The sequence below is a fragment of the Strongylocentrotus purpuratus genome, unplaced genomic scaffold (genome assembly GCF_000002235.5).
Source record: "Strongylocentrotus purpuratus isolate Spur 01 unplaced genomic scaffold, Spur_5.0 spur5_scaffold_21, whole genome shotgun sequence".
Classification (NCBI taxonomy): Eukaryota; Metazoa; Echinodermata; class Echinoidea; order Camarodonta; family Strongylocentrotidae; genus Strongylocentrotus; species Strongylocentrotus purpuratus.
Window position 1 is genome coordinate 28727975 of NW_022145607.1, and position 25540 is coordinate 28753514.

General features: G+C 37.2%; 1 protein-coding gene across 1 annotated transcript; it reads right to left on the bottom strand.

The window, feature by feature from the left end:
* Positions 1-2636: 2636 nt before the first annotated feature.
* On the bottom strand, positions 2637-21049 carry LOC105437701. The gene is made up of 5 exons (XM_011664608.2): positions 20918-21049; positions 11120-11276; positions 10085-10260; positions 5529-8235; positions 2637-4406 (listed from the first exon to the last, which is right to left on the bottom strand). The coding sequence occupies exons 2-5, from the start codon at positions 11260-11262 to the stop codon at positions 4310-4312; spliced, it is 3123 nt and encodes a 1040-aa protein (XP_011662910.2). The 5' UTR covers positions 11263-11276; positions 20918-21049; the 3' UTR covers positions 2637-4309.
* Positions 21050-25540: the final 4491 nt, after the last annotated feature.

Below are 25540 nucleotides of genomic sequence, written 5' to 3' on the forward strand. Positions count from 1 at the left end.
AGATATATGAAAGAAAGAGCGAGAGGGGAGAGAGCGAGAGAGAAAGAGAGAGAGAGAGAAGAAAATAGAAAACAATAAATTGTTGATGCTCCTAAATATTAGAACTCTGCATTATTTGACATAGCCTACTCAAAATGCCACCATTTACGTTTTTATAATGATATTCGTGTATGTATGTCATACCAACAAACGCTGTAACTTTATACAAAATGTATTTTTCCAGACTCAGTTTTCGGACGGCTAATGTGAACACAAAGATTACTTTGTCGTGTATCATATACATGTTTTCATTGTGAAAATGTGTCACTTAAATAAGACAGTACTTGTTTTGTCATGATATTATACATCATGATTGCAGTATCATACATTCTCTTCTGTGCAAGTGGTTCTAAAATATCAAAAGTTGTATAGTTTCTTTTCCTGATGAGAACCAAGGTGCATTATTGATGAGGCGGGCCCCTTGGTTTTGAATTTTTTGAAGTGTGTCTACAAATGTTTTTTCCACAATTTCCACAAACAATATCACAATAATTTAGGTGTGATAACACTAATGAATTGTAGACCATTATCAACGTCTCTATATTCACTAGTTTCTTGAAAATTGTGACCATATGCAATTTTTTTTTTTTTTTTTTTTGGGGGGGTAGCATTGATTTGATCATGCCAAGAGACATTTTCATCAATCATCACTCCAAGATGTTTACACATGAGTACTATCTTCAATGGAATAAAGATATATAAAAATCAACATCTATATCATTAATTCAGTCAAATCGTTGCATTGTACCAATCACAATAAATTCGGTTTTGTTTACATTTAAACTTAATTTATTTGTGATCAGCCATGTCCTAACATATTCAAGGTTTACATTAATTTGTTGTATTTGCGTAAATATATATTTTCCATACAAGTAAAGCATTGTGTCGTAAGCATGCATACTTACTTTACACAAAAAGTCCTTTGGGTAAACTAATATAAAAAGGAGAGGCCCCATGATTGACCCCTGGGGTACCCCATATTTCAATGGAAAAAGTCAGACAAAGTACCATTAAAGGTAATACAAAGTTTTGGGAAATTTTGAAAATTGAGTGGATAGTGATTCTTTACAATTTTTTTAAATTTGGATGCCCCTGTGGATGTATTATAAGCACTAGAAAATTTAGCCTCTAAACTACATCTGCTTTCGAGAAAAATTGAATATGCAACTTTACCGGTGCTCCCGGTAAATTTTGATAAATTTCATATAGCGCCTACAGCCGTACAATAGTAGCTGCGACCATGAAAATATCAGAATATGTAGTTGTGATATAAAATTTCCGAACGGGAACAACTAATCGGTAGATATTAGTTAAGAAACATTGTTTTATAGCTTAATTTATATCTTGACCTTGAGAGGGAGCTATACAACATAAAGAGTTTATTGTTTACAATTTCATAACTTTAGACTCGATTTCAACCGCGACAACGATCACTGAATTTTGTAAGAACGCATATGCGTCCAATATGTTCATTTGAACCACATTCATGACCCCATACCAAAACTTTGTATTACCTTTAACACATGTCGCTTGTGTTCTATTACTTATGTAACTTTCAAACCAACGAAGTATATTTCATTTCATACCGAAAAAATGATGACTTAACACAGTCATACTCCGGCGATTGCTGCTCTGATCAGGGCCATGGTTGCATTTGGGTTTTTAAGATAACTCTACCGTTTCATAATTTACCGTATCGAATGTTTTTATAAAGTCAAGCATTACTATTACTACGTTTCCATCATTGATACCCTTGAGCCAATCACCTGTGACATTCAATAAGGCTGCATGTGGTTGTAGAGTGTAGGGGCCTAAATCTAGATTGATACTTAACCATAAGACAATTCTGGTATATATTTGATAACAAAATAATTCTTTCTAATATTTTTGCTAAAATTGGTAGAACCGAGATTGGCCTGTAAATACCTGCCTCTCTCGAACCCCTTTTATGTTAAGCAACTACGCGTGCAATCTTTCATTGATCAGGAACAATCCCTGAAGTAATAGAGTTATTGATTATATGCGTTGATGGTTGCACTAAATATTGAGCTCCTAGATGAATCAGTTTACTTGGAGGCAAGTCATTTCCCATGGCAATATCATTTGATAATTTACTCAATCCACGTGATACGTCATCAACTGTCATCGTAACAAATTTGAAATGACAATGCAACACATCTGGTGCTGTATTATACAATAAGTCATTCTCTTAAGTTTTTTTTTTGTGCCAGGTTTAGGGCCTACGTTAATAAAATAGTCGTTCCGACTTTGAGCTCTGTTTCTTTAATTTCCTTTTAATTGACCTCTATTGAAGCAATTTTGTTAGCCTTATTTTTACGAGGGATTACAAGATTCGAATTTCTCAACGTTTGTCCCGTATTATCCTTCGATAAAAGGTGCATTGTGTCATCAAAGGTTACGTTGATAAACAAACAAGAACAAAATATGTCACACGTAGAACAATTCATTCTGCGTCAATACACACATTCAAGTAGAGGTTCTGCTTACGTCATCATTGGTTTCTCACGATCAGTTGAATACCCTCACCTTTCATACCCCCTCTCTCTTTCTCTCTTTCTCTCTCTCTCTCTCTCTCTCTCTCTCTTTCTCTTTCTCTCTATCTCTCTCTCTCTCTCTCTAGTCTCTTTCTTTTGTTCTCCTTTTCTGTGTTATTTAATGTCGCCGTGGGTTGATGACGGCAGCCAATGGAGTTTTTGGAAACCTCAACCCAAAGAATAAGTGTAGGTATTCTGGAAAATGAGATGTATTCCTGCCCTTTGATGTGCAATATTCCTTACGAAAATGTATAAGAGATATATAAATGAAGATATTTTTGGCATAATGTGATGCCTTTTAGCATGATGGGCGCAGTCATTTTCTCGAAAATGTGACGTACTAGGTGAAGTTGTATATGTATCGTGCACCAAGCTTTAGTTGAAATGACTTTTAAATTAATATCAAACCCTTTACTTTTCGATGAGGAAAAATCATAGCTGAGAAGATAGAAATTATATCTGGTGAAAAATATATAACAGGGGAACAATTGTAACTAAAATACTCAAATATAGCTGTTGACAAATTTATTTCATTCATGAGAAACCTTCAACCCAGAAGAGCACCAACTTATTTATGCAATTTGGGTTCTGGCAATGATGGACAGTACGAAGAGTAATACCTGGTGATCGAAATGCTTCATCACCACACACACACATTCAGGAAGCATTCATACATTTGAATACATTTACTTGATAAACGATAAGACGTCACCTTATCAATAAAATGGCGATGCCAATGTCGTGCTGGGAAACTGTAAATTTGTCTTGCTTTATGTCTCACACACTTTGGTGGGGAATCTGGTAAATTGATGGCCAAGAATATAATATATCTCACAAATTACTCAGAATGAGTAAAGTTATTTATTGGGGTGAGGTTTCCGTCGGATGACCTGGACTGAAGTAATGATGGTGGGGAAGGGGGGCTGCTGCCCTCTCTGCAATTTTTGCATACCCTCAAATGCCGCTCGGTACACATGCCTCCTACAACCCTCCCCCCTTAGATACGCCATTGACTATGCATGTTTTTCTCACTTATTTTTGATATCTTCTTGGTAGCCTAATGAAACTCCACAAAATATGATATAATAGTAGTTTAGGTTCTAAATTCATTGATCGAATCCGATTGATAATTTTTCTTTACTGTTAGTGATGATTTGCAAATAAAGGTTAAACAATGATGAAACACCTCCAAACCACTGTTTGGGCCACTCAATACAAATGAAAATTCTTGTTCTTTAACAAAATTAAGTGGGCCTCTAAAATTTGTTTATTTTTCTCCCTTTTTCGTTGGATGGTGAGTTGTTTATTTAACAACCTTGCAGAAAACAGAAAGGAAAACAAGGTCTTCGGCATGAAACTACTTTATCTGAAGTAATTTTCATCTATAAATTAAAATATATACAAATATTTACCAGGGAATTATCTCAAAGAGTTTCCAACCCCACAACCCTTCGGCCAAGGTTTAACGGGTTTAAAGGTTTAAGAGCGGTGTCTTCTTCTCCAATTGCAGTACAGGCCATGTTCAGGTGTATTGTTATACTGTTGAGGTGCATTTCAGATGTATGTACACTGTCTGATAAGAGGCACAAATAACTGCGTGAGAGTAAAAACAACGTTTTTAACGGAGCTGGGTCTTTTGTACCTATTGCTTGAAGCTGTTAACAGAGGTACAGTTAAGAGTGTACTGAAAGAGGGTGTATTGACGATGCCTCTGCTCAGCATTCAACTACCATTTTCTTGCCATTGTTCACCTCATCACGCAGTTGCCTCAGCTCCGTCAAATCTTCTTCTGGTCCGAAACATGCGGTTAGACTGTAGACAAAAAAGGAGAAACACAAAAACGGTCACTCATGTATAAGTACAGGGTGACGCAGTTCCATCTAACTTGAAAACCTCCATTTTAAGAAACAACATTTCTATGCTGAATACGTAATTTTAATTTTTGTTTGTTCGTGTTCGTGTGTGTTATATTGTTATTATTATTATTTCATTTTCATAGTGTGTATACGGATATCTGCATTCAAGAGGCAGTGGACTAGCTAGGAATTGTGGCGATTCCCCCCCCCCCCCCACAAAAAAACATTCGATATCAATGTACAAGCTAGCGAAGCGAGTGAAAAAAGAAAAACAAATTCATTGTGGTAACGAAATTGCTTCGTCATCAAAATACACGCTGCCCTAATATAACGATTTTGAGTATCCTCTAGAACGATCGCGATCGAGCAAAAATTGACACTTTTACTACTATTAAATGTTATTCATCATCATAAGTTACTAGCTGAGATATTAAAAAGTATATTTTAGGCACCTTGCTGATATGAAGACTGCAAATAATTAAGGATATTCGGGCATGTCGCTGCCCGAATATGAATCGATGGTTGCTCGAAAATTGGTGAGCCCCAACCCCCCCCCCCACCCCCTCCGCTTCGTCCGCCTATGACGGCAACACTGGTTTACCTGTGAAGTTAAGCATGAGCTTAAGTCCTTACGGTTAAAGGAAAGTTAAGCATCATAATAATTCGTATGTGCATGTGTTAAGCCTACAAACATTGTCATGAATGAAACCCTCTTCAATATGTTCATGGGGAGAAAATTGTAACCGTCAGAATCGAGTAAAATGGAATTGCTTTTTGGGGGGTTTATGTGTGTGTCTTTGAATCTGCGATTGCTCGTACCAAAATGATGTCCTAACACAGTCATACCCCGGCGATTGTTGCTCCGACCAGGGCCATGGTTGCATTTGGGTTTTTAACTTAGCTTTACCGTTAAGGATTAGATACAGTGTTAGCCCCAGGGTTGAAGTTACGAATTCGGTTTGTGTAAAATTTGACTCCAGAGCAATCGATGCCGGAGCATGAACTGTAGGTTCCCTACAAGTCTTTGTGGAATAGTATGTTGTATTTATTGTGTATATGCTTTTTTTCTCAGACTCACGCAATGGTTCGGACGGAGGTACCTTGGCAGGTACGAATGATGTCCATCCCATGTTGCGACTTCATCTTTATGCCGGTGATGTTCAGTTTGTTGAACACCTTGCAACTCTTCAAAGCCTCACAGATCGCCTTCAAGGTATCATCGTTGGCTCTGAAGTCACAGCCGACACCCAACGAAACGTGCATGGTGTTCAAGCCTGGTAGACTGGGCAAGATACGAGGGATAACCTCTAACGTCTCCTCCACGTCCCCATGCCGAGCTGAAGATGGGAAGCTGATCTCCATGTGACTCAGTCTTAGGCACTTCTTCAGGAAAGTCTCCAAGTGAAGTCCCTTCCACGATTCCATGCGCAAGACAACTTTTCTCAGGGCCAGCAGCTCACCGATCTGACCCAAAAAGTCAGGATGGAACTTACAGTTGATAAGGGACAGGCTCATCAGATTTGTTGCATTGGTGAGGGTTTTAGCAAAGCGTTGAGATCCGTAGCGGGCGAGAGTGCTGCAGTTCAACGATATCTCCCCAAGCTGTGTCGAAATGGTATGTTCCTCCATTTGGTCATCGTCCTTGTGCTGAGTGTCATTAGAGCAAACGTCCTGGATGATGAGAAAAGCTCTCAGAAGTACTGGAAACTGGCCGGACCAGAAGACTGCTCTAAAGAACGAATCGGCGCAAGCGGTGCAGATTGGCAATTCGAGGGTTTCCAGGCTCTTGAAGCATCCTTGTGGCAGACAACTAATGTTCTGGATGAAACCTGGTCCAATCGTTGACCCGGGCATGGTCAATTCAGAAAGTGAGGGCAGATCTCCAAGTGCAAAGAGCAGTGCTGGGAGGTCGGTTTCTTCAAAGTCACACCAAGACAAACTTATGGTAGAAATGCTTTTGCAGTGCTCTCTGTCAAGGGCCTCTACAAAGCTCCACATGCTGCTCAAGGGAGGAGCCGATATCAACAGTTTTCTGATTGCAGAGTCATCCGTACTCCATTTCTTGAGAAAATACTTAAGCGCAGAAAGTGTGTGGCACCCTGGGCTGGAGAGGGTCACATGGTACTTTTCCTTAAATATTCGAGCCATTTCCTCGTCTACTGATACTTCTTCAGGACACTCAAAATAGCATTTCAGCATTAGGTCGTGCGAAGCTGAAACAGAAGATAGGTGCTGGAGGATTTCTCTTGCCACATTAGCATCTTCACCGCAAGCAAGCATCAATACGATCTCGAATTCTTCAGCGACAAATTTGTCCTTCAAGTGCTTTAGAACCTCTGTGAATTTGGCATGGTTTCTCTTCCAGAGAGATGCCAGGTGGACAGCTGCACACTTATGCATCATTCCCTTGTCGCTGAATCGCACCCCTTTAAGGCTTTCACTCTGAGAGCCCCTCCGAAGTGGGGACCCACTGCTTCCACCTCGATTGTGGGATAGAATTCCTGCTGCCAGACCAATTTCTGTGAACTCGCGACAAGAACTTATATCCTTCTGTTCTAACTCTCCATCGGGGTTCCTTGATACTAATTTCTCCAGAGCAACCTTACCCAGGCGGTACATCGTGGATTTTAGCGAATGTCTAGGAATTCCCTCAACAATTCCTCTTTTCGTTGACCGTTTCCTGACAACACTCAACGTTTGGAAGAGAAAAGATAACCTTCTTTCGTGCGTGGTCTCTGAGATAAGACTTATACGATCTAATCCATCGTTAAGATCTTCATCCTTGTTCTTAGCCTCCAGGTGCGTCCATAGACTGTGCACGATGTGATCTGTCATCTGGCTGCTGGTTCCCAGACGATCCCCTCCTCCCTTGCTGAGATCTTCTTCCCAGAGATGGCATAAGATAGAACAAGAAAGAGGACAAGGACATAAGCTCTCCATCAGATCTGGACAGGCTTCAATATGACGAATCAAACCCTGTGACATCTCTTCGTCATCTTCAAAGTAAGATAGTATGTAGGAGAAAGTATCTTCTACCTTGAAGCCTTCCATTTCCAGAAGGGTATATTGCCGAATGACCGATTCCTTCATCTGTACCACGCTCCAATACTTTGACGTTACAAGAACCTTGCACTCTGTCAGACGTTTGTTCTCAATGATCTTCACCAGGTTCCCAACCTTATCACCTTTCGACTTGCTTTTCATCATCCCATCATGTCCATCTAGAACGAGCAAGGCTTCTCTTGGATTCGCTTTCACGTATGCGTCGATGGCCTCTGCTGTGAACGTCGTGTCCTCTGGTAGTAGATGTTCTCGCACAGCTTCACCAAAATTCGACGTTTCGTTCAACTTATGCAAAGGGAGAACGAACAGAAGTGGGAGATCTTTGAGTGGTGATTTTGGATGACGCGTAATCCAATCAAGCGCCAGCTTCGCAACAACCGTTGATTTCCCTGATCCTGAATTTCCCTGAAGGAGGATCCGGTTAGTAGGTAAGTTCTTCGACGCGCTGATTGTAAAAATATCATGGCGATTATTGTCCAAGGAAATCTTTGTGTGTTGCCGCACCGAGGTATCTTCCAGTGAGATCCCAATGTCGGTAAAGTAACGATCGACGGCGACTCTTGATCTCGCATCCCAAGGTAGAAGCCGCATGGTGCAGAGATGAGAGTGGTATTTCATCTCGAGTTCCCTTCTTAGTTGCCGGGTATCGAAGTTGTCTTCCATCAAGCCACTTGTGTTGAGGATACCGCCACCACCCAATAAGTCAATGCCATACGCCGAACCTGAGTAAATAAGAAATACATTATCAAAGGTACAACTTCTGATCTGTGTAAAAACCTAACATATATCTTTGGTGTTGGTTATATTAGAATGTTTAACTCCTAAACGTCTTCTGACTACAATAGTGGTCAATAATATCCTATAATAGGGATAACATACACTGCCGGATGTGCATCGGGGTTTCATCTGCCTAATTGACTAAATGACTATCCCTAAAAACACCTTTTTACTTTGTGTCTTTCAGAGTCAATTGAGTGGGGGTAATAATGCCCTTAGGACTCGGAAACGATGGTAGGGACCAAACCGCATTGCGCACTACACGATGCGACTGTGATCCGATTCTTTAAGAAATGGCAATTTAATACATGAGTTATAGGAATCTAAGGCTCCCATCACACCAAACTATTTCATCACGGTCTAGAAAATTTTGCCAGCGGGCTCAAACTGTGTGCCAACGGACTGAACGTTGTTTTAACTGTTTATGATATGTTTAAGAACTTCAAGGACGGGTTCGGACTGGTTTGAAAGGGAAGGGTGCTCTAGAACTGTGATCCTGTCCAAAAAATTCCCCGTCCCACAATAAGACGGGGTGACAACGTACTTAAAACTTCGATCATTCTAGGAGCGTGTTACAACGTAACGTGGTCGAGCATCACTAGTACGACCAAGTCAGTTTGTAGCTCGGCCCGGCCCGTTTGCTTGTTCATCCCGTTGAAAAACAAACCCAACTCGATTGTCCTTTTCTGCACAGCTTGAAGCGTTGAACGGAAATGGGGAATGACAAGAACGCACTGGGTTTATTAAGCCCTCGAGCCAGGACAGGATGACACACGCAATACAGGAGCACGTTTAAAGAACGGGTTTAAACTGACTGGCTTGGACTGCTTGGAAATGGCAAATTTACCCGGTCTGAACTTGATATGAACTGACTGTGGACGGGGAACAAACGAGATGGACATATTGAGGACTGTTTACGAAAGAACTAGGATAGTAGTAAAGACATCATTTAAACATTCTACCGCGACCACAACCGTTTTAAGATTTCTAGGACGGTTCCAGAACGTAACGAGAACTAGGTTGATGTGATAGGGGCTTTAAGAAAGAACGTTTTGCTGATTGAGATTGTAAATGATGATAAGAATACTACCAACCATAATTCAACAGCCTTTAAGCCTTCTTAATCGGAATAAAAGTCGAATCGGCTCCAAATCGTAGACAATCGTACGACTGGTCTGACGCCACTACGATTCTGAGCCGATTTAGCCTTTCCTCCTTCAAGGAAGCTTGAAATCCACTAAAATATCAATTGTATTAATCATATTTTCGATCATTAATATTTTACATGTTTGAATTTTCAAATAGAATGCTGTAAAGGTATAAGATTGTCCAAAATGAGATCGCAGTCGGGGCGTGTAGTGTGCGCTGGGCCTAAGGGGCCTACGAACTAGACCAAAGATTACGAGGTTCAGTAAAGTGACACATGGGAATACCTGTCTACACAGCATGGCGACAAAGTAAGAGAGTTAAGAAAGGGAAGACATGAAGACACCGATACGAGGGGGTAGGGGTGGTGAAAGTGATAGAAAAGGACTGAAAGGACGGAGATACAAGAACATTGTGAGAAATAGATTTTCCTTGATCTTTGACCATTTCTTTCCAGACTTTTCCTAGAATTCCACCTTCTAAGACAAATATCATCCCAATTAATGAACCAACGCTACGTCACTGATCTTAAGATGGTAGTTGTATTGTTGTTGTGAATTAGGTGTTCTTTTTCTTTTGGGAGGGGGAGGGGGGAGTATTTTCCAGGATAAATTGTCGTAACATTGCACTTCTTTCATCTAGACTTACCTTTGATAAGTTGACGGGCGACAGCGCCCAGTTTAGCGTTGATCAACGCGCTCTGCAACCTGCAGAAAGCCGCATCCGCGTTCATCTGGTCCCGACGCCACTTAATCAGCATTTTGTACGTGCCTTCCGCTATGTTGGATCTGTGGTCCCTCTCAATATGGGCTAATTCAGGCTCCCTGTATTAAAAATCAATCAAACACATTAGAAAGAAAAAAAATTCATCTAAAATATTATATTTATGTCCCAGAAACTTCCTCTTCTTACTAATGGATTTGACATTTTAATATGCTATAAGGTCAATGTCTTTTCGCAATAGTATTCTTTCTGTGTTCTAGATTATTAAAAGTTTGTGCTCAGTATCACTTACATATCCGGGAATAGGCTCCATTTTAGACTAAAAGATGATTGATAGAAGGTGAAAATTGCTTTTAAAAGATTCAACGCATGAAGCAAGTTCATCCATTTTTAAGTCCAATTTTGTAAAATATTTGTTTCACTAATCGTGTTAGGAAATGGGGTGAAATACTGAAAAGGCATAATCACTCTGAGTGAACATTGATTGTATTTTGCTAAAGCTTAGGATTAAAATCAACAACAAAAAAGGGATGAATGGATGTCCAGGGAATTAAGGAGGCACTGCAATCATGAGGGGGGGGGGGGTCTCACTCGTTAAACGAAATGTGTTATCAGTGGTTATGGGGTATCAAGAAGATCGGGAGGGGCACTAGCTGTCATCTAATTTTCTCATATTTTATTCCCCCTTTCCTCTTACATTATCTTTCTTTCCCCCTTTTTACGCCATCATTCGATCAGAGAGAGATAGAGAGAGAGAAAGTATGTGTGTGTGTGTGGGGGGGGGGGGGGGGGAGCTGACACACAAAAACACAGAGTCCTTCCAAACACCTATAGGAGTAGGGATAGAGGTAGCATTTGTAGGTGTTGACCCGTAAGTTACCCCCTTGCGCCCCCTCCAAAGGTACGCTTTTGTTAGTAGCATACATAAAGACAAAAAAAAAAAAGAGTGTATAGGCCTACCTGAGGCCTAATTCAAGTCCAACTAGACGCCATGACTCAGGACCAATCTGCTGGGCAATGTTCATCAGCTGAAGGTCAGTGATAGCGTCCTCAACGTTGACCTTGCGTAAAGTGTACGCATCGGTCACTTCGAGAGTGGCCATTGCCAGGAGCTTTTCTGAAAATACAAATTGAAATTCAGATTTCAGTTTTATTTATCCGAATTTATATTTGACTATAAATTCATAACATATAACAACTGATCTATTATGATGTATCATTCTAAGGCACACAATGATGACAATCAAATAAAAGTTTTAAGCACAATTTAAATGTAAAGTATTATTCAAACTGTATAAATTTATGAATAATGAAAGAGGACACAAAGGGGAAGAGAGGCATGTGAGAAGGGGAGAGCAAGAGCATGGAAGGGGCAAGATACAGAGGAAAGTAAAATGGGAGAGAGAGAGAGAGAGAAAGGGAAGAGAAGGAGGCAGAAGGGAAAGAGGGAGAGAAAGAGAGTGGGTGGGGAGAATATTGTAGAGGGAGGAAAAACGAGCTATACATTCAGATTGGAGAAGATAATAAAATAAGAGAGAGAGAGAGAGAAAGAGAGGGAAGGAATTATATAAGAAGTGGAGAGATGTGAACAAGAAAGAGAGAGACAGAGGGGAGTTGGAGATAGCTGGAGACAAAGACAGAGAGACAGAGAGACAGAGAGAGAGAGAGAGAGAGGGAGAGGTGAAGAGAGAAGGTGGATTTGATTTGAGTGTGTTCTCCATAAGAGGCACATCTATAGCATCTGTTATGATGTAGGCTATTAATTCACCACTGCCCAATATTCTGAACGATGATGGTAGGCCACAATGCACTTTGAATAGTATGTCATGTGCCAGCAGAATTGTTTAGTAAGTATCAAGTTTGTCCTTTGGTTTCTCTTTACTTATCTAGACGACACATTTCAGTACGATATCCTCCTGGGCAGCGTTGGACAGAATCGTCAGAAGTACAAGTTAATGGACATCCCATTGAAGCGCTTATTGAATTAAATACATGCGTTTCAATGGGTTGTCAGCGAACTTGTACTAACGGCGGTTTTGTGAAACGCTGCTCCAACTAACAACAGTGGTAGATTAAACTTGTATTTCCTCATGACTTGTATACCATTCAATGCAATGTTTATCCGTTCGTCACCTAAATAATTGAATACGTTATTGAATAAATAAATAAACAACTGAATGAAATAAGTTTCTGCAGGGATGTAGATTAATACAGTGCAAGTAATACCAAATTAATTGACTATAAATCTTTCATACATTTAGAACACAAAGCGAATCAAAAACACCAGAAAACGCCAATTTCCGTTTCATAGCTTTACTAGCCACGGCCATAATGATCTGAAAGACGGGAAAAACACCCCGGTTTTTAGAATTATTCAAAACCATTCGGATATTTACATACATATATCTTACCGCTTACTGATTTACATGCACTTATCTTAGACCTATTGTTTACTATTATATTTAAACATAGTACCCCTGTCAGTACGAATACCGGAATGGGTCCTTTACACACACAAAATAAAGCAATCTATAAACTTACATGTTTGTTGTATGGTGACCGTGAAAGTATTAAAGAAAGCCTTTACTCGGGATCATTTTTCAGTATCTACATGTAAGGAGGAGAACGAGGCAAAGAGGACACAGGCCATGATTTGAAAAGTTTTTTAATTTTGTAAATATTTATTGTACATGTAGTCACTTCATCTTGACATTGTATAATCTATATTGTATAAGATATTGGATAAATTGATTAGCACCATAATTCGTAATTTTAAGCTACGGTCTAAATATTTTCCAACAATAATGGTCATTCTTCAAAACACAATTAGACTGTGATTTGTTGAAAACAACTTTTTTTGTAAACTAAAGCTACATTTTGTGATTTCTCCTCAATAATGCTCATTCTTCAGAACACTGCTTACACACTGTGTTTGTTACACACAAGTTTGTCTCATATATTTTGAATGATCTTTGTGATGTATGATTAAAGGTATAGACAAGTTCTGGTCATGCGATTGCATTGTGAAAGGAACGCTGTGGAATCGATCAGAAGAAGGTTAATCATCTAGCATATAAGTATTGGTGTGTACTGCAAGGTTCTGGAATCATCAAAATGATAAGAAATTTGGCCCAGTCTTGGTAAAGTTACAAGCACTGTACACATAAATATGTATATGGGACTACCCTATATCTATCCAGTCCAGATAGATATAATAATTTACCAAATATATCAATTAGTAGGCGGTTTCCCAGCAAAATTGGTATCATCACGTATTAGTCAAAACATATTCTTTCACATGATTGGTAATAAGAGCTTCCATTTCATTTTTTGAAATGGAGGCGTTTCCAAAACTGGTCTTTACCTTTAAGATGATTTCATGTCATAATTATACATATGGATTATCAAAATTCACGTTCCTAACACACACGCAATGTACATGTAACCGAGATGAAATGGGACAAAGTTCCCATAATTGTCCCTAATTGGAAAATACAACGAAATTCCACAACAAAAGAACACACTAATTTGAATAAATATTTTAAACTATCATAAAAACATTGTAACAAAGTATTGGGTCAGACACTGAATTGTGTACTGATTGTAAGACCCTTGTTGAAACTCTCTTGTACATATTTGTATACGAATGTAAGATCACTGTAGACTTTAAAGGTAATACAAAGTTTTGGAAAATTTTGAAAATTGGGTAGATCGGGATTCTTTACAATTTTGATATATTTGGATGCCCCTGTGGATGTATTATACATGTAAGCACTAGAAAATTTAGCCCCTGAAACACTTTTGTTTTCGAGTAAAATTGAATATACAACTTTTTCCCGGTAAATTTTGATAAATTTAAAATGGCACCTACGGCCGTACGATAGTAGTTGCGACCATGAAATTCTCAGAATATGTAGTTGTGATATATAATTTCCAAACGGGAACCAATCAGTCGATTTTAGTCAAGAAACATTGTTTTATAGCTTAATTAATATCTTGACCTTGAGAGGGAACTATACAACATAAAGAGTTTATTATCTACAATTTCATAACTTTAGACTCGATTTCAACCGCGACAACGATCAATGAATATTGTAGGATCGCATATGTTTCCAATAATGTTCATTTGAACCGAATACATGACCCCATACCAAAACTTTGTATTACCTTTAAGGCAAGCATGAAGCTTCTTTTGATAAAATTGGTCTCAGCTTGTGTGTTACATTTATTTGAGGATTTTACTAGGAAGCGAAGAATATTTAGTTTCATAAAGGTCTGTAAAGGATCACATATAATATTATGAAAAAAATTAAGTGAATGATAAAAAGATACCTACAGAGATGCACAAGGAAATAGTCAGTTTAGGGGGTATGTCTCATTACAAAAACAAAAATATATTACAAAAAAAAGTGGTCCCCTGTCGATAATGGGATCTACATTTACACATTTTTTACTTCTCTCTATTTTGTTTTAGTATTAATTTATGTAGATTGTGATTTTTAGTGTATTATGTAGTTTATATTAATCCGGGCTAACTCGGACCCGGGGACTACTCGGCCTCAATTAAAAAAAACGGTCATTGATTTGTCATTTTACCTTAACCCTAACCCTAATCATAAACCCTAATCCTTACCTAATAACTGACCGTTTTTGCATTGGGACAGAGTTGTCCCCTGGTCCGAGTTAGCCCGACTCCGTTTATATGTATTATAAGTCTGTTTTGTTATGGCGAACCCACCATATTAGCCCTGTGCTTCCAGGAAATTTAGCCTGCTTTCTGCCTAACATTGTAAATATATACAGTGCGTACCAGAAATCATAACGTATCATAACTTAATCACAATTATAATTAATGAATGACACATATTTGTAAAGCTAAGATCCTCCTCTTTCATATGATAAATATTTAACGCATGAGTGATTTAAAAGAAATTGAAGAGAGGAAACCAAAAAGTCATTTGGCGGGCAGTATCTAAATTTCAAAGAGAAAATCACATTTCTAGAAAGTACATTTTCTGTCCTTTCATATGACACCTTAATCAGGAAAAATGAGCAAGGAATAACAAAGTTCTGTTTGTTTAAAGTAAGGCTTGCATTCCCATAGTTGACTAAACGAATATTCGTTTTCACTGGCTGCCTGCCGTAGCAACAAATATAGTTGACAAAAGACTTAACCCCGTTTCTTTGACGAACCGCCATGCACAGAGAAGACATGTTTTTTTCTGGGACGCACTGTATTCCATGATGTTCATTTTGCTTTTGAGAAGGAAATAAGTGTTTATTGAAACTTGAAACTAGAATTAGGCCTACTGAAAAAGAGGGGAAGTGGACGGTAGAGGAGTGACAATAATCGGAAAAGGACCATTCGTACGTTCGATTTGTTTGCTTGATTGATTGTTTATTATGTAGTTCAATACCAGATTTGCCAACCTTCATACTCAGCTTTCAGGGAGAATACATTCAGAAATCAGGGAGATTTCTATCCATTGCATGCACCATAATACGAATAATCTGTCAAAAAATCGGGGAGGCGTTAAAATTTGTGTGGAGTGACGTTTACTCCAAAAATACACAAATTCAGGGAACCTCACTGAAAATTGGGCAGGGTTGGCATCTCTTCAATACGGTGGGAAATGATTATTAGTCCTTGTACAAAAGAAGACAACATTGCAAAAATAGCATCAATAATAATTACAAATTATTCACAAAGAATAAATACAAATTACCTAATCTAAATACAAGTTTAAAAATATATTAAACAAGGAAAGTAGAGATAATAGAAATAGTAGAAATTATATACCTCACTTAAGAAATCCAGCCATCTGATTGGTCGAATTGCATTCATAAACTTCAACTGTTCCTGTAAAATTCCCGGTAACCATGCATAAAACATTTAATATTTTTAATAACCATGGTTATTAAAAAAATAGGTCAGCCTCCATGGTTACCCCATAGGTTTACATGTTAAAAAATGGTTTGAGCGATCGAGGATACCGTATGTGTGCGAAGGATTGGTCGGTAATTTCAATACAATTGAATCTCGATCGATCTTACCGACAATTTTATCTTGCATTGTTGACATGAAGACGAAAATAAACTTCCAAAAACAAAAAAACAACATCTGCCGATAGATCTTGATCTAAGTTCGTGCCAATATGCATTGCAAAAGTAAAAGAAGGGTGCTTTTGCGAAGCATTCATCACGCCGAAGCCGGTTTCAATCCATTTGAATGTATATATTGTACAAAACTGCCAAGCATGTGAACAGCGCGCGATGGCCGAGTGGTGTAAGGCGCTGGTGCAAGATTCATCACTCATTGTACGCAAGAGTTCGACTCTCGCCTTCGACAAAAAAAAGAAGTATTTTTTATTTTTTATTTTTTAGTCTATTTTTTTTCGGCATATAAAAGTATTAATGACTGCTTTAATATTCGAGAAATAGTTGTTTTCATACGCTCTCGGGAAGGTTACAATTGGGCTATTCCCCTCGGCAAGCCTCGGGGAATAGCACAATTCTAACCTTCCCTTGAGCGTAATAAAACAACTATTTCTCTCAAAGCAGTCATTAATACTATACTAGATGGAACTTCGACTGCGCGCAGTCGAAATGATGCCTCCGTCATAGAGCAAGTTTAGAAACCAAAACAGAAGAAGTTTCATTGTAATCCATTAACAGGTTCTCAGAATATCGTGATGACAAGCAATTTCTCATATACATATATGACCCTTTCATCTTTGACCTCATGACCCTAAAATCTACTCAGTTCATTGGCTCTGTAAGATGTCCTGAGTTAAATAGTAATCCAGTTGTCAGTTCTAATGAGAATGCGTTCACAAGCTATTTTTGCATACATAATGAGCCCATGACAGTTGACCTTTGACCTCATGACCCAAGAATCTACTCAGTTCATTGGCTCTGAAAGATACATACATGATTTAAGTTAAGCAGGAATCCATCAATCTGTTCTTGAGATAACGCGATCACGAGCTGTTTTTGCATACATAATGAGCCATGTGACCTTTGACCTTTGACCTCGTGACCCCCAAAATCGAACCAGTTCATCGGCTCTGCAAGATACTTACATGACCAAAGTTTGGCAGGAATCCATCAATCGGTTCTTCAGATAACGCGATCACAAGAACGTGACGTACGGACGGACGGACGGACGGACGGGCGGACAACCCGAAAACATAATGCCTCCGGCTACTTCGTAACAGAGGCATACAAATAGAAGGGGATCAGACAAACAGGATTAAGGGGGTGATGTAGTTTTAGCTAACATTCACTCTTTATTTAAACTATCCTATTCTTATCAATGAAGTGACTCACACAGAAAGTCTCTGGTTAGAAACTGGCCTAAATGGTAGGAAAATTACTGTAGGTATTACTTATCGCAAGCCCAATACTGAAATTGATCAATTTAAAAACTCCTTGTTGGTAATGTTGGAAAGATTGAAAATTGACTAAGCAAATGTAGTATTACTTGGAGATTTTAACATTAATGTACTACACAAGGGAGGAGTAGATATGAAAGCCTAACAATTTTCAACGTCTTTGCAATGTTTTGGTATGCAGCAACTGATCACTTCACCAACAAGAGTAACTAAAAGAACTTCCTCTCTTATTGACTATTTGTCCATTTACTAATATAACAATTTTTCATATTCACGCTGGATAGAAACTGATATATCAGATCATTTCCCTATCTTTGTTTCCTTTGAGCATCTTACGAAGGCAAGTAAAATAAGACACACAAAGTCTGTTTTTCGTACCTTCAGAAGTTATGATATTAATAAATTTCATGGTGATCTAGGTACAATTGATTGGAATAAAGTAAGTGGTTGTACATAATTAAATGAGTTATAATCTGTATTTTACGACTCGTTTACGCAAGTCTGTGACAAGCATGCACCATTTAAGTCATCAACTTCGAAGGACCTGAAAAGGGGGAGGGGGGGGGGGGGGTGGGGGAATACAGGAAGAATACCATGGATGACTAGTGCTCTTTTAAAATCGATCAACAAGAAGCACAAGTAGTATTCTAAACTAAAAGCATCAAAAATATCAAATAAAAGATGGGATAGAATACAAAAGGTACAACAAATGATCTAACTTCACATCTACAAAATGCGTGGAAAACCATCACCGAGTAGTTGAGTGGTGGAAATGTCATTAATAAGTGACCAATCTAGCGAACTTATCAACTGCAGGTGGTAGAGAAAATATAGTGATAACGATTGACAATGAAATAGCTAACGAATTCAATAATCTTTTGGTAAACATAGGTCCAAAGCTGGCAGAGGAAATACCATCAGTGAATCCTGACTTTAAAAATATTTAGGATATAGAACAGAAAACTCACTATTTAAAAAAACAATAACAGGGAATGAAATATAAATGCCACTAACAGATTTTAGATTTAAAAAAAAGCATTTGGATATGATAATTTGTCTGCAAGGTTGTTGGGAGATGCTGCTCTATACATTTCAAGCTCATTAACATATATTTTCAATCTTTCCATAGAAAGAGGTAAATTTCCAGACGCTCTGAAGGTAGCAAAAGTGACACCTATTTATTAAAAGGGACGAAATGATCTAGCTGTTAATTACAGACCTATTTTCAGTTTTACCCATACTGGGCAAAATCTTTGAGAAAATAATAAATAATCGTGTAATTGAATAATATCTTGTTTCGACCAGTTTGGTTTCCGTAAGAAACATAGCACTAATTCAGCATTGAGTTAATCTTGCACCTTTACTTTTGAAATATTACGATGAAGGTAAAACAACCGTAGGCATCTTTATTGACTTTCAAAAGGCATTTGGTACTATAAACCACAGCATTCTCCTCAAAAAATGTCACACTGTGGAATACATGGGTTACCCTTGCAATGGTATGCAGATTATGTGTGTAAACGATTACAGTTTATACAATATAAAGACAAAATGTCTTTAGAATTGAATATAACATGTGGTGTCCCTCAAGGTTCCCTTCTTGGACCAACATTATTTTAACTATATATATATATATATATATATATATATATATATATATATATATATATATAAATGCCTTACCGTACCGCACAAACCTTTTCAATTTCAGAATATTTGCTGATGACTCGAATCTATTTCATACTTTTCATACTAAACAAAACGAAATTGTAAATGAAAATTGAATGAAGGTGCAGGAATGGTGCAAGGCAAATAAAGTCACAATTAACCTACAGAAAACAAGCTATATGATTTTGAAAGCCGAAGGTAGATCAATAGATCCGTAGCATCATTTGTAGGGATTGAAATTGATTGTCACCTTTCATGGAAAGAACATGTTCAGACAATAAAAAAATGCATACGGAAGAAATAAGGCATCCTGTTTAAACTGAGACACTTTGTTCCCAAGAATGTACTTGTGTTATTATATAAGGGTTTTTATACAGCCTCACCTCTCTGATGGAGAAGAAGTTTGGGGGAGCACTTACAAAAGTAATCTAAATTATATATATTTAAGTAAAAAAAAGTGGCAATGAGAATCATTACATTCAGTCCACTTAGAACAGACTCCAGACCTCTTTTTCAAAGTCTAGAAATATTAAATATGTTTAAACTTCATGAACTTCATGTATCACCATTTATGTATGATTTGGTAAAAGGTGTATTACCACACTCTTTAGTCGATAATTGTCAGATGAAACAGCACAGCTATGCCAAAATGAGAAAATAAAGTGGCTTACTCTATCAACCAAACTGTAAGACAACGCAAGGATAATTTTATTTCATTTGTAGGGAAAAAAGCTGTTGAATGATCTCCCAAATGATATTAGATTGAAAACATCGAGTTAATCCTTTAGGAGACATCTTTCCTTCTACCTGTTATGAAAATGACTTGGGCTCAACCCCATCCCCTTTCGTTTTACCTTTTATTTTACCTTTTACTTTACTTGTCTTCCTTTTTATATATGTATACACTTGCTTGTTAACGATTATAGCTGCCCTTAAAGGTAATACAAAGTTTTGGGAAATTTTGAAAATTGGGTAGAAAGTGATTCTTTACAATTTTGATATATTTGGATGCCCCTGTGGATGTATTATAAGCACTAGAAAAGTTAGCCCCTGAAACACTTCTGCTTTTGGGTAAAATTGAATATACAATTTTACCGGGAGCATTTCAAATAGCGCCTACGGCCGTACAATGGTAGCTGCGACCATGAAAATCTCAGAATTTGTAGTTGTGATATATAGTTTCCAAACGGGAATAGCTAATCGGTCGATTTTTAGTCAAGAAACATTGTTTAATTAATATCTTGACCTTGAGAAGGAGCTATACAACATAAAGAGTTTACAATTTCATAACTGTAGACTCGATTTCAACAGCGACAACGATCACTGAATATTGTAGGATCGCATATGCTTCCAATATGTATTTGAACCAAATTCATGACCCCATTGTTCATATGTCATTATTGTTTCACAATTAAGACATATTGAATTTAATTTTTCGAATAATTTTTAACTATAAATGCCAAATCCGGATGGCCTGCGTAAATCACTCTACGTGGAAGTGAACAAGTCATAGCGGAAACAGATCCACACTTGTATGCACGTGCATTACAGCTAGGCTACTGGGTTTATGCCACAGAACACAAACAGAGCAACTTTTTGACAGACTTTATGATTTCTTTAAAGTTGATTAAAATCGAATGTTTCCCACTCATTCCTCACCCAATCAGTCGCAAATTACAAATGACTTTAAACTTACCGTCCGATCGGTTTGATTTCTTCAGACTCGGTGGGTTGTATACTCCATTTTCTTTCCTTGATCAGTTCCTCTTTTAGGGCGTATCTGATTTTCTGTATATATACCTTCCGTTCATACATGCATGGATATGGACACAATTTGTATACACGTATACTGCTTTCAGGTCGTGACCGGTGGTTTTGTTATTTCCTACTCACTCTTCCAGCTTGCGTTGCACCAGTTCGTTGACTTCATATATTGTTCTGACAACTGCTGTGTCAAAAAGAGCAATGCATGCATTCAGATGCGTACGGGGGACGGGAAATGCTGGCCAGAAGGGGAGGGCGGGGGGGGGGGGGGGCTGATATAGACAACAACTAGCTAGCACTTATACAGTCACTGTACTATGGATAAGTCAGCACGCACTTATTATGATTTATATGATTAAAACCAAAATGCCGATATAAAATTCAAAAATGGTTGGGAAAATTTACTGTAAGATGGTGTTGCACAGTGAAGCCTTCAAATAAAATCATAAATATCTTGTGGTTTGAGATTTTTTTCAGGAGTTTTTGCATGTTAGAAGGTAAGGACAGTAGAAGAAATAATAAGTAAAGTTACATACACAAATAAGGCAGTTTTTCCATCAACCTTCAACAATTTTACCTATTCCCTTGAAAGGTACTGTGTCCCATTTGCAGGCCAAAAAATGAAAAGGTTAAAATTCCAATGGCTTTTGAAAGATAATACTAATTTAGAACTCCCCTTAAAAAAAAGGGGGGAGGGGGGCTTGAAAATGTCTTTAAGTGGGAAAATAACGACTATTACCTGCCAAATTGACTTAGGAGCTATAGAGCCACTAAGTAATAGTCTTGATTTTCAGACCATTGTACCGAATGGTCGTACGTTTTATGCTGCGCAAAGATTCAATCAGTTTAATTTTGGTCATTACAAGAAGTAGGTTATTGATGTAGACAAATCCTTTACAGCTCATTTTATGAATGTTAATTATTACCAAAGAAGAAAAAAGCCAGTCACTCACTCAATACTGGCAATAGTGTCTGACAGTGAAGTCTAGCAAGTAAACGGGTTTCCTTGGATAATTTGAATATTAGGACATTGCTAACGTTTAAATTTCACAGATAGGACATACGTGACATATCCATAATTCCTGCAAAGTTCTACAATATTTGAGGTTGGCTGCAAAAGGGACATAGTATCTTTAAAGGAAATTTAAAGAAGAAGAAAAAAAAAAGGAATGCAAGAAATCCTGAAAAGTGAAAGAATGTCACTATTTTATCATTTTATTTGCTAAGCTTAAGAAACGGTGGCGGATCTGGGTGAGGGCCGAATCAGCCAGGGCCCCCTTTCTATGGCGGCCTAAAAAAGCAAACGAAAAGTATAAGCCAAGAAGAGAGGAAGAGAAAGAGAGAAAGAAAGAAGGGGAAGTAAGATATACTACTAATATAAAAATTGCTACTCTGAGTAACAGGTAGGCAACGTATTAAATATAAGGGAAACCGAATCCCAGCGCAAGTTATTCGTATTGCCTGCAACAACGTATACATCACCGGCAGATCGGAGTAGGGATGGGGGGGGGGGGGGGGTGGGGGCGAATGAGCTGCGGCCCTTCATTTTTGGCGGCCTTTAAAAATAGAAATGGGAGAAAGAGAAAACGATGGAAGAAAAAATGAGAAAAGAAAAGAAATAGTACGAGGATGGCCATCATTACAATAAAAGTGATGTTGATGTTGATGATCATGTTGATGATGATGTTGATGATGATTTTAATGATGACGATTGTGAGAATAGTGAAGATAGTGACGAGAAACATGAGAGAAACAGTATTTTATTGTTGTAATAAAATATACATTTATTGCAAATGGATCTTAACGACCTGACAAATCAGCATATAATTCATGATCGTGATATACAAACATTAGACATTACATACAAATATACGGCAAATTGAATAAAAGTACACACTTTCGACTACTATTAATAAATAAACAAATCATTTCGTTCTCAACAAGATCGAAACAAATTTTGTTAGGTATTTAATTGAGTCGATATAACTATACTTTACTAAACATTATGCGAGCGGACACATGTCATCTGGATTGGTTTAGGCCTCTTACCCGAATATTAAATTTTACTTTCTATATTTTCTAAACAAAGTGACATTTTATCACGGTGAAATGCCTTATTTCGTCATCAACAATTACCGTCCTGTTCTGGCCCCTAACTGCCCAAACATGAAAATATTAGGGTATCTTGCCGCCCGAATTTGAGGCTATTTGGTTTTTCGGGCACATCGCTGCCCGAATAATTACACTTATTTTGCAAATTCTCCGGTGGGGGGGGGGGGGATTATAGCCCCCAAGGCCACCACCTTGTTGGTCTATGTTACTGTACTTTGGTGACCTTCTGATCTGAGCACTTTCACACATCGGATATATACTCTTCATTTTGATACATCAGATTGAAATATCACGTATATACAATTTAAATTTCATAATACATGGATGTAGACAAGACGAAAAAATTGAGGTACGTTTGTCAAATTTGTCGCTAAGATTAATCGGCTTTATATTATGCTGTTGTGAAGATTTAAATACCAAAATTAGACATCAATAGAAAACTCAACTGTGAATTATGAGGAGGGTACTTGTCCTACTTTTTTTGTTGTTGAAATAAATCTTTATTCAGGTAAAATCATGGATAACATCATAGTACATAAATATTCATAACAAATCACTGAATCACATGTCTAAATGAGGTCAAATCAAATTATATTTCTATTTACTTAATAGCAGATTTTAAATTAGTTATAGTTTCCTTCCACTTAATAATATTCAGATTCGTTGTTTTAGTTCTGTTTTCCTCAACTTCTATTTTGTATTCTAACATAAACAAAAAATATTTGCTTATTATTCTCGTCACTACATTTTTATTAAATTGACTTCCAACACTCGCTTTACAGATTGCAAATAAAGCATAATGAAGTATTAGGTCAATATCTATAACATTTTCTTTTGCGTCATGAAAAACACAAATGGGTGAGAATTTAAAATCTTTACAGAAGGAGTTACATAATAATATTTCGATAACGATCCAAAATCGGTAAATATTTTCGCATTCAAAAAATACATGTATAATAGTACCAGGTTTATTACAGTAGTAACACAAATTGTTTTCTTTGATTTTCCATTTGAATAAATTAACAGGTGTTGGTAAAATGTTATACATAAATTTAAATTTGAATTGTATCAAATAATTATCACGAGCATATTTCAATTTAAATAACCATAAAGAGTCCCACTTTATAATAACATTTGTTTGTAAGGTTTTGTTCCAGAAGTCTACCGCCCTAGATGGTTTTTGGATTAATTTTATGAGTTCCGTATATACTTTTTTCACAGTAATAGAGTGTATTGAAAATTCAAAACAATTTAAATTCAAATTTGAGTATATAACTGATTTACGTTTGTAATCGTTGAAATCATAAACTTGTTCGCCATATTTTATGATTCGCCTCCATCTTTGTTGTATTGCGGTTCTTATTTTTGCATATTCACTCAACCATCTACCATCATAATAGATAAGTTTATCTTTCAATTCTTTGACTGTCAAAAATCTATTTCCTATCACTATATCCCCTAAAAATAATATACCCGATTTTATCCAATTTTTATACAACAATGCTTTTCCTTTAAATTTGATATCACAATTTAACCAAATCATTTCTTTTGTAACACTTCCATAGGTGTGGTGTATATCTTTTACATAATTAACTTGCTTTACAGTAAACCATGTACAAAGTAAGTCACAATAAAAATCAGGTATTTTCCCTCTATAAGAAGTCACATATTTTGGTAAACATTTACAGTTCATAATAATATCAATCCCTCCCAGTTTTTCAATCCAATACTCAAAAAAAATTATCCACTTCCCTTTCTTTTCTTGGATTTCTTTAAAACTTAAGAAGCTAAACAACCATTTTATTTGTAAAGACATAAATTGCGTACACATGTCGACCATATTCATGCCTCCATTTTGAAGAGTATTTATCATGTTTTCTTTTTTCACTTTTGCTCTATTACCCCATAAAAAGTTATAAAAGAACTTTTCATACGCTTTTATCCATTCCATAGGGCATGATAAAACTTGAGCTGTATAAATCAATTTTGAAATAACAAGGCTTTTTAAGATAATTACTTTCCCTTTAAATGTCAAGTTCCTCCGTTTCCAAGAATTTAAAAGCTGTTGTATTTTAATGAATCTTTCTTACTTGTCCTACTCGTTTTAGCACCAACGCGCCGCAACCCTCTCGACTTAAAAAGCCCTTCCAAAGTGTTTGGGAGCCCCAAATTTGCCAAAAATTTCACTTGATTTGTATGCTGACGTAAAATAGGATGACATTTAAGACACACTTCTGCACAGGTTTCCCCCCCCCCAATGTGTTTGAAGACAAATATTGATTAAAAAATACATCATTTGGGTTTTCTGTTGTACCTAAAATTTGTTCTCTTTCATCAATATTCGACTTCAAACACATTATGATACATTTTAAGTGACATTTTGACATCAAGGTTATGGGGCTCCCAATACTTGAGAGGGGCTCTAATAAGCCGGACTAGACCA